General features: G+C 36.4%; 1 protein-coding gene and 1 long non-coding RNA gene across 2 annotated transcripts; both read left to right on the top strand.

Moving 5' to 3' along the window:
* The first annotated feature begins 193 nt into the window (after positions 1-193).
* LOC128198912 (uncharacterized) lies at positions 194-3,120 on the top strand. The gene is made up of 2 exons (XR_008251618.1): positions 194-722; positions 2,702-3,120. It is a non-coding gene; the product is annotated as an uncharacterized LOC128198912 (long non-coding RNA).
* Positions 3,121-5,121: 2,001 nt separating this feature from the next.
* On the top strand, positions 5,122-10,989 carry LOC112052453 (40S ribosomal protein S6). Its single transcript, XM_024091540.2, has 6 exons — positions 5,122-5,276; positions 5,607-5,811; positions 7,209-7,354; positions 8,106-8,276; positions 9,092-9,238; positions 10,865-10,989. Exons 1-6 carry the CDS (start codon positions 5,271-5,273, stop codon positions 10,949-10,951), a joined length of 762 nt encoding a protein of 253 aa, XP_023947308.1. The 5' UTR covers positions 5,122-5,270; the 3' UTR covers positions 10,952-10,989.
* Positions 10,990-10,994: the final 5 nt, after the last annotated feature.

Below are 10,994 nucleotides of genomic sequence, written 5' to 3'. Positions count from 1 at the left end.
CCGACAAAAAGAAGATAACATTAACAAATTTTTATAATAATTGATTTCTCTGTCAATTATTTATTGGATTCTCGAAGTGAGCTTTGAAAAATTGCTTTCGAGATCGTTTATTTTTCAGTGTTTAGGTACATTATGTACTCAGGCGCCTGCCTTGCTAGACGTTATTCCCAAAGAACATATTTACTCAGGAGGTTATTCCTCTGTCAAAGTTTAAGATCAACGATTTAAAACGTCCACAGAAAACGTATGTACAAGACACGTCTAACGGTGGAATTCATAGTCGTAGTAGGGGGCCCCTAAGGGGATTATTCAGCCGCTATGTGTCGAATTCAACCCCTACGCGTTTCATAGACAAAAGAAACCCCTCATTTGACAGGAGCTGGCGGTTGACTGCTGAATTACCGATATTTGTCAGCCAAACCATCCCCTGGCATTTTTTTTTGTTGGTATTCGTGATTTATTTATTAGAAAGTGGACGTTCGGATCGTTTTATGTGAAGTTATAAACAGCGAGTTATATCAGTGCCCAAGATATATATTCGCAATTGCGTAAACCCAGTATAATACTATGGCGATATGGAATGTACGAAAGATTCTCATATTAGGCATAATATGCCTCTGTTTGATAAAGAATGAACACAGAAGACCAAGAGAGGAATACCAATACCGCTAGTATTATACATTCTAGCAGCACTTCGATTCTATGAAACGGGATGTTATCAGGTACGTACCTTTGTTCATTATCAATAATTTTTTGTTCATGAAGACGCCGCGCGGTTTCACCCTGTGTGGTTCCCATTTCCGTAAGAATATGGGGATAAAATATAGCCTATAGAGCTCGGGAATAGTGTAGCTTCCCAACAGTGAAAGAATTTTTTAAATTGGTTCAGTAGTTCCAGAGCCTATTCAAAACATACAAACAAACAAATCTTTCCTGTTTCTATTATTAGTAAAGATAAATTAGGAGTAGATATAAAACCAATTAGCCCAGTGGGTATGACCCCTGCCTTTGATTATGATGGTGTAGGTTCCCAACAGTGATAGAATCTTTCAAATCAGTTCAGTAGTTACAGATCCTATTCAAAACAAACAAACAAATTTTTCCTGTTTATAATATTAGTATAGATAAATTAGGAGTAGGTCAAAATCCATATAGCCCAGTTGATATGACCTCTGCCTTCTATTCGGAGGGTGTAGGTTCAAATGCTGTCTGAAACATGCACCTCCAAATCATTTCAGTTATGTGCATTTTATGAATTTAAATGTATATCACATGTCTCATACGGTCTTCTTTTCTTGTTTTCTTGATATCTGCGATCAGTCGTTAAACTATAAGCAGGTGAGTTCTGTGACTAAGGGACGGTTTCTGACAGGAGAGCCAGAGCTCTGCCATCAACTACTCATCGAGCACGTCAGCTCGCTTCAGGCGCTTGATTCGCGGCGCTACCACCAGTGAGTTAGCGAGGCGATTGGGATGTCGGGTCAGCCTTTCTTTATGTTTTCTACAGTTGTTTTTGATTTCCTCAAAGATAGTTGGCATTTCCAGATATTGGTGGATTTCATCGTTGCGAGTAAACCAAGGGGCATCAGTAATAGTCCTTAATATATTATTTTGGATCCGTTGGATACGCATTGCGTTGGATTTACTGCAGGTGCCCCACAGCTGAATCCCGTAAAGCCAGATAGGTTTCAAGACTGCACAGTAAATGAGCAATTTGTTGTTAAGTCTCAGTGTAGACTGTCTGCCAAGTAACCAGAGCAGATTTCTAAACCTTGTGTTGAGCTCTTTTCTTTTATTGTCAATATGATATTTCCATGTCAATCGTCGGTCCAGATGGAAGCCCAAGTACCTAACACATGTTGTTGGCGGCAGGTCTTCGTTTCCTAGCTTAACAGGAGGGCAATCCCCTTTTCGAAGTGCAAAGGTGATGTGATGGGATTTTGAAGCACTCGCTACAATTCGCCATTTAGAAAGCCACAGGTGGGTTGCATCAAGTTGATTTTGTAGGATTGAACTAGCACGATTTGCATCTTTATCGCAAGACAGGAAAGCTGCGTCATCAGCATATGTTGCAATGGTGACATCAGGTGATTGTGGTAAGTCACATGTAAATATGTTGTAAAGGACTGGGCCAAGAACTGAGCCTTGGGGTACACCTGCTTTGTAGGTACAGAAACTGGATCTAGCGTCGCGCTGTTTAACTTGGAATATTCTGTTTTTAAGATAAGATGCAAGTAACAGGAACATAGAATGTGGTAGGAGTTTTTTGATTTTTACCAAGAGCCCTTTGTGCCACACTCTATCAAAGGCCTGTTGGACATCCAGAAATGCCGCAGAACAATATTCCTTCTTTTCAAGGCATTGGCGGATTGTGTGGTACACCCTGTGGACTTGTTCGACAGTCGAGTGTTGTTTACGAAAGCCGAACTGGTGAGCAGGAATAGTCTCATTTTCTCATACGGTGAAGGAAAAACATTGTCTCTACAAGTGTGAAGTCTGCCAATTCACATTGGGCCAGAGTGGTGGACCTTATCCCTCTCATTCTGAGAGGAGACTCATGCTTAACATACTCATGATGAAGAATTTAATTAGTTTGTTTGTAATCTAACCTATATAAATGTTAGGTACACCTATCTAGTTTTGATTTAGGAAATATACCTATAACCTACATAAATGTAACTAACATAATGTTTATTTTCAGACTGTATGTGCATTCCATCAAGCATTCTATGAAATAACAGAAATGCCACAAGTCAAGCTGTATTGATGGCACGCATAGGTATACATATAAACAACCCCGGAGGACCCTATGCACAGATTTAAAGAAACCGGCTATCATGGCAGGGAATAGCAGTGATGAGCTCTGAGAATACTGTTTTACCAAGAATACTGAGAATACTTTGGTCCTTGAAAATCCGAGTTTTCAGATCACAATAATTGGAAGACCCACATACCTTGAAAAGTCAGCAGCATTTAATATAGAGGTAGTAGGAGTGAGTGCAGTATGTTGTAAGGTGGTCACTCACTCTGAAGTCCATAACAATAGAAAATGTATACAAATCTTAATTGAATGAAATTTATTGATTCACATCTTTAATAAAGATAATTATTAAATGTTTACTTCTGCATTTTTCATTTAAGTCTGGCCCTATAAAAATATACAATAATAACAATAAGTTATATGTATGATAATTATGTATTTATTGTTGTTATTAATTAAACTTTGTATTAAAAGGATATAGGTTTGATTTTAGAATTGCAATAAGTACTGTGTGGTTCATTATTATCAGCCCATTACCGGGCCAAGCCTACCTCCTAAATATATAATATTATGTGATCTAAAGCTTTGTGAAATGCAATTTTACCACTATTCCTAAGGATAAGCTACACTTATATTTATTTACTGCACTTACTATAAATTGTAAAAAAATACATCATAATAGTACCTACTTGTAATTATTTCAGGTAATTATAGGTGGTTTTGAGTAAAATAAACAAATTTCCTCTGACAATATTTTTTTTATTTCAAGTAGGACTCCACATTACAAAAGTATGAAATATCAAACTACTTATATAGTAAATAGTATGCTTGGGATTTCTCTGCGTGATCGTTTCACAAATGAGGAGATCCGCAGACAAACCAAAGTCACTGACATAGGTAGCACAGCGAGTCGTGAAGCTGAAGTGGCAATGGGCAGGCCACATAGTTCGAAGAGCCGATGAAATCGCAGTGTTGGTCGAACCCCCACTAGGTGGACCGAGGGCATCAAGCGGGTTGCAGGGAGCCGCTGGACGCTGGCCCCTCGAGACCGTTGTGTTTGAAAGTCCATGCAAGACGGCTATGTCCAGCAGTGGACCAAATACATTGTAATCTTTGCAGTGGACTTCCATCGGCTGATAATTTTGTATATGATCATGTTCGTCCACATAACTTCAATATTTTTCTAACAACTCCTTCTTGTGAGAAAGAAACTTTTTGATAAAAGTGATCTATTGTACACTTGAACGAATTAAATTTTACTACGATAAATTAAAACAAAAAGTAAATGAAAATATTAGAAACTCAATTATTTTGTAAAATGTCAAAGAATTAACAAAATACGTCTCTCTGTGGTTGTGTCACAGAATTTTCAAAGATCTAATGTAAAATCATAGACAACATTTGCTTGAAACTCCAGTCACCTAGGGGCTCTCCAGTAGTTTGTTTATGAAATGCAATGAAGGATGATTCAATAGTCAGCCCCTGGGTGAATACTGAATATTGGTTTGTGGGGGATTGTTCACTTCACGACTATGAATTCCAGGGTAAAAGCTTGCTTAGTTGGATAACATAGAACACGTTTTTCTTACTTAATCATATGATTATAAATACAATATCTAAGGTTGATAATCTTTGGAAAAATTATATGTGTGTGTTTTGCAAATCAAAATATTATGTATTTATAGTAATTGCTTTTATAAGATTTGGGATAAGGACATAAAATATATTTCAATCAATCAATCAATTTATTTATTTGCAGATACACGCGTTATATATACAGGTGGTCGGTAGATGTAGATGGTAAATGTATCTTGCCAATTTGGCATGCAAATTATTTATTAAGTATTTAATGGTTCAAATGACAATTTCACCATTTAAAGTTTCCATTTTAGTAGTGTTAATTATTATTTCTGATGTGTGCTTACCTCATCCCCATAAAATAAGTTTCACCGTCCTTTTTATTGGACTATATGATTTTAGGGCTATAAAATTTACTTCTAGAAGGGTTATGTTTTGTTTGTAGATTTTTGTGGCATACTCGTAGTTAACACATTTTGCTTTATTTTGGACTTTGCGGTTTTGCTTTGAGTTGATCTTATACTTTTTCACAGGAGTAACATCTAGCGAGGCTGGGCAATTATGTTATGCAAAAATATTTAATAATTATAATTATAAAGTAATATTTTCTTGCGTCTAATTTTTTAGGTATTATCTTGTACTTATATTTGTACATTCAATTCAAAAGTTAAAAACGTTATAAGTTCTTCATCACAGTCATCGGCTTTCCACTTTATTAAAATATATATATTAATTTTGGAGGAAAATGAAATATCCAACTTGTACAAGTTACATGCACAGTGTAAATGCAGTTTATTCTTCAGAAAGTATCTATGAAGAAAAAAAATCAAAGCTTCTATTGTCTATTGCCGTGCTTTGCTGTTGACATCGGCTTTCTACATTGTTTATGGTTCTTTTTCATGGCTGACGTTCGAAGGAGGTAACTGCAGTCATGAAGGTGCTTAAAAAGTGTTTATTATTTCGTTTTATAACTGAACTATTCATAAAATAAGTCTGATTTTAATATCTCTACACTATATGCTATTTATCGACAAATATTTATTACGAATACATGAAGTGATTAATTAATATAAGTTCGATGAAAGTTCCGTGTTGCTTTTAAAGTGAAACTCGTGCACGTATAAATAAAGTTTTTGTAGCAAATATACGCGAATATGGAAGTGCTTTATCATCGTTACACACATGTTTTTTTATTAAACGAGTCATTTGGCAGAAGAGGAAGATTATGGGGAGTTGAGTGTCATAACCTCCTTTTGGTTGTTTTTAGCTGAACGTCTCCTACCCGGCAACGGGATGTCAGAAGTTATTCGAAGTAGTGGACGAGCATAAGCTCCGCATCTTCTATGAGAAGCGCATGGGCGCAGAGGTCGAGGCCGACCAGCTAGGAGATGAATGGAAGGGCTACATCTTGAGAGTAGCTGGTGGAAACGACAAGCAGGGATTCCCCATGAAACAGGGTGTCCTTACCAACAGTAAGTATTTTTTACTGAGAGTAAAGTGGAAACTTTTTATATTCTTTTGAAAATAGAACTTTCAAAACAATATCAAGATAACCTCAAACAAATAATGTATCACATTTTCAATTTATAGTAAAAGTATAATATTACGAAAAACCAACAATTTATCGTTAGCTACTATTAAAAGATTTTTCAAAAATTGGAAAAAACAGTCGAATGTGTGTGTTCAGGAAACTATGTTAGAGATCAAGGTATGTAGTCTCTAAGTATTCTGTGTGTGATGTTCCATATACAAGGATGATTAAGAGGTGATAACCTTACAGCTTAACACTCATTTGTTATTTATTGCTGGATATACTTCAACACATCTTGGTCAGTCATTATAGCTTGCCAAATTTGTTCGTAACACTCCTCCGCGCGGGCCGGGAGGGAGCTTACGATCCGCGCGTATGACTTCATACCTGCACAGTCCTTCCCTCTGCCCTGTGCACTTGACCTCAAACCCGCACAGTCCTTTACCTCCGTCACTCGCACATTATGGTAGTGTCGTCATCAAACTTGCCAAGCTATACACACAAGAGCTGTGCAGTCTCCTGCTGTATGTGGGACTTATTATTTAGGATATTGAAAAAAAAATCATGAAAACCTTGACATCCCAAAATGCTCTTGTTCATTACATTGTGTTGGAAAAAACTTGAATGTAAACTAATAAGTAAACAACTATAAGCACTTGGCAAAACATAGTTTGACATTTTGAAATTACAGATGGACACATCAGTTTTGTTTATATTTATTGATATCCCTGTTCTTACTGTTTCCCAGATCACCAAATCTGTGTAATTATATGCGCCAGGGTATAGTAATATTGGTTGGTAGATATGCCACTTCTAATGTTGTTAAGTTGTGGATTTTCTAATACAACCACACATCTTTTCTGTTTCTTTTACAAATCTTTTGTTTTTCTTTTAATTGCTATCATTTCATACATGAAATATATTAAATAACACTATTTTTATTGCTAGTTTATCTATTTGTCTTGGGTTTATTTCAACTTGACAACATGTTAATACCATTGGTTCGGAAAAGTTTTGCTTAGTGGAACCAACAAGAAACTCAACCTTGACATCCCAACATGCTCTTGTTCATTACATTGTATCAGATACTAGCTGACGCCGCGCGGTTTTACCCGCGTGGTTCCCGTTCCCGTAGGTATACAGGGATAATATATAGCCTATAGCCTTCCTCGATTAATGGGCTATATAACACAGAAAGAATTTTTCAAATCGGACCAGTAGTTCCTGAGATTAGCGCGTTTAATCAAACAAACTCTTCAGCTTTATAATATTAGTATAGATTTGTTACTTCAATTGACATCATGGGTTATCTATATTATAGGTAATAATTTCTTCCAGGTCGTGTACGTTTGTTGATGTCAAAGGGCCACTCTTGCTACAGACCACGTCGTGATGGTGAGAGGAAAAGGAAGTCTGTCAGGGGATGCATCGTTGACGCTAATTTGTCGGTGCTCGCCCTTGTTATTGTACGCAAAGGAGCCCAGGTAAGAATGTCTACACTGATAATCAAATCAAAATTCATTTATTGGGCTTAGTTTACAAGCACATTAAATAATGCTGTATAGGCAATGCAATGTATAGGCTCCATTACAATAACCTCTTATCTTCCTTTGAAAGTCCCACTAAAGTTGGGTAAGCGATTCAAAGATTAGCTAGGACGGACATATAGACAAAAATTATAAAAAAGCTTGAATGTGTTTTAGTATAGTTTAAGTAACATGCACTTGAGAAAATATGTTTTGACATCTTGAAATCATAGACAGACACTTCAGTTTTATTTTTAAGTATTGATATCCCTGTTCTTACTGTTTCCCAGATCACCAAATCTGTGTAATTATATGCGCCAGGGTATAGTAATATTGGTTGGTAGATATGACACTTCTAATGCTATTAAGTTGTGGATTTTCTAAAACAACCTCACATATCAAAAAACTATTTTATTTACTAGTTTATCTCATTTTCTCAGGTTTATTTCAACTAAATGTGATGCTTCTACCATTAGTTCAAAAAGGAGCTTGTGCTTTGTGGAACCAACAAGAAATTCATTGCTCTTTCAAAATAATCATTCTTTACTATATTAACATATAATAATGATAATCATGTGAAAATGCAGGTTGAGCCAATTGCGTCCACACAATTTATTTATATAAAAACATTAAACCATATTCATCCAACATTTTATTGCTTGTAAAAAAACCAGTAAATCATTCAACAAGTGTCATATTAATTTCTCAGGAAATTCCTGGACTGACCGACGGCAATGTGCCCCGTCGTCTAGGACCCAAGAGGGCTTCCAAGATCCGCAAGTTGTTCAACCTGAGCAAACAGGACGATGTCCGCCGTTATGTTGTCAAACGTCTCCTGCCTGCTAAGGAAGGCAAAGAAAACGCTAAACCCAGATATAAGGTCAGTACTACAAAATTTAGTTTTATGAAGGCTTTATCATATTATTTTGTCTTTCTATCAATCTCTTGACATGTGCATTATTATTTTTCAAGTAATTTAAGTACTCATTTTTAAAACCATAATGATAATGCATATTACCATAAATGCACAGCTCTGAGAGAGACAAGTGGTTGAAAAATTAATATCCCTGATACATCTGACAAGTATGCTAGGCTAATGTGCTTAGTTAATACCATGATCAGGGTAAATCAAATTGGCTCCGAGCAGAAGATTCAGATTTGTGTCTGTCTACTTTTACAGTGAGCTAAACAGTTGTCTCAATCAACAAACAACTCTTTCTAATTTAAATCTTCCAAAAAATTATACTTCTCATGTACCCCTCTGTTGTATCATTAATTACATCTAATAACTTATATCAATACTAAACATATCAACTTCCCCCTTACTAAGAAAGAAAAATATTGATTTCACTGTTTTTTAGGAAAATCGAGTTTACATTAATTTTAGGTATCTTGAGGCCCTAGGAAGCTTTTACTATTTTTATGATGGTGTCTATGGAAAAGAGAGTGTGTGTGTTTTTACGTCTGTAACCTCATAACTTTTGAACTACTTCACAGATTTTAGCCCAAGCCTACTTACAAGACTTAACATGATAAATGGCATAAAATAAATAAATAAATAGCACAAAGTTTGACCAGTTCGGTCAATGAATAAATATTTTTACAAAGCCCAAAAACCTTATAGCAGTAATAAAATTGTGTTAACAAAATTCATGCATACATTATTGCTCAATTAGATTTATTTAACACTTACAGGCACCCAGAATCCAGAGGTTAGTGACCCCAGTGGTCCTACAGCGCAGACGTCACCGACTGGCCCTCAAGAAGAAGCGTCTGGCCAAACGCAAGGCATCTGAGGCAGATTACGCTAAACTGCTTGCGCAAAGGAAGAAGGAATCAAAGGTAAGTTACAAAAACTGTATCAAATCAGTAGGCGTAACATGCGACTAACGACATAATATCTCAAATAGATAATTATTGTCAACCAATAGCAGCACAACCATGAATATCACTTTAATTACATTGGGACAATAGAGATGGGACTAGAAGAACTCTGCCACCATTGGTTGACTTATTTGTCGCATGATACCTTACTGATATCTTGATATTTTAATTTTCAAATTATGTACTGCAACGAAGGAATCATAAAGATAGTGAAATTGATAGCACATTTTATTTTAGGAAGACTGTTTGACTTTGCTTATAATAGTAACCTGCATAAAGACAGGCACATGTGGGTTAGAAACTGAAGTTTTAACAAAGTTATAAGTTTTAGTTAAGTAGTTTAGTTTTAGCATGGTTGTTATAAATAACAGGTGCCACGCGGTTTTACTCCCATAGTTCGCGCTCTTGTAGGAGTATGGGGATAAAATATAGCCTATAGCACCTGGGGTTAGTATAGCTTCCCAACAGTGAAAGAATTTTTCAAGTTGGTTCAGTAGTTTCGGAGCCTATTCAATGCAAACATTGCAGAGAGCAGAGAACAGGTTGATCGTCAAGGAATTCCAATAACCCTACATCCTGTAGTCACAAGTTCAGGAGTTTTTGTCTCTACCACGCGACGGACCCGGCAGCCGCACGGTGAATCCATGGAATACTAAGATATTCGTCTCAATCAATCAAATCTTTCCTCTATATAATATTAGTATAGATTATCATGTGTCTATGTCCTCTGCGATTCTGTGTGTAAAGTAACGAACAGCAAACATTCTTTTAATTCAGACAATTTATGTTGTCTTACTACTACATCCAAAGTTAAACAGTCTTCACAAATTAGAATATCTATAAATCTTAGTGTAACAGCTTCTATCACATGACTATAAACAAATTTATAGTAATCATACGAAGCTGTGAGAGCAAGGCGCTGTCTCTTACCCCTTGACTTATACTATACGAGTTAAGGTATTAGATCAGCGACAAGGTCTATTATATTTTATTATTTCTACAATAAAAATAAACATAATCCATCCATTTCTCAATAAGGTTTATAATGCAACTGAAGCACGTAACTCTTAGACCTTGTCCAGAAGGGGCGAACTCGTCGCGAATCGTATCGCGCGTAAATCGCGTGCACTACGCCAGACTCTCGGCTCGCGCGTGATTCGCGCGTATTTCGCGTGAGTCGAGATACTAGGGACGCCTTGTTGCGTCCAGTTAACGCGCGAACTGTAGAGCGAATGCACGTTCAACTCCATATTTCGTTCTGAATTCCTCCTAAATGCTCGCGCGTTGGTACGCACCTTGTGAATGCAACGGTCGCGCGTAATACTCGCGGAGAGAATCGCGGCGAATTCGCCCTTTCTGGACTGGGCCTTGAATACTGTGTAATATTGATGAAACAATGTATAGTCGAAGTGTTTACTTCAGCATTTAAAATCTATGTGGAAAAACTGCATGAAATTAAAAGTATGTATGAACCTTTAAAATTTTCGGGAGTGAGGATTTCAGTTGTGGGAGTTCAAACAGATATGTTTATATTGTTTCTGTACTTTTGCTAATTAAATGATTAAATATTTATTTATTTCACAGGTGCGTCGCCAGGAAGAGATCAAACGCAGGCGTTCGGCTTCAATTCGGGATTCCAAGAGCTCGAGCACGAGTGCGCCCCAAAAGTGATACTTTTACCAATAAAAATACATAAAATCCTGTATAAATATTT

Source organism: Bicyclus anynana, chromosome 17 (assembly GCF_947172395.1).
Source record: "Bicyclus anynana chromosome 17, ilBicAnyn1.1, whole genome shotgun sequence".
In the NCBI taxonomy this organism is placed as follows: Eukaryota; Metazoa; Arthropoda; class Insecta; order Lepidoptera; family Nymphalidae; genus Bicyclus; species Bicyclus anynana.
The sequence above is the reverse complement of the archived record's forward strand: the minus strand, read 5'-3'. Positions and strand labels throughout refer to the sequence as shown.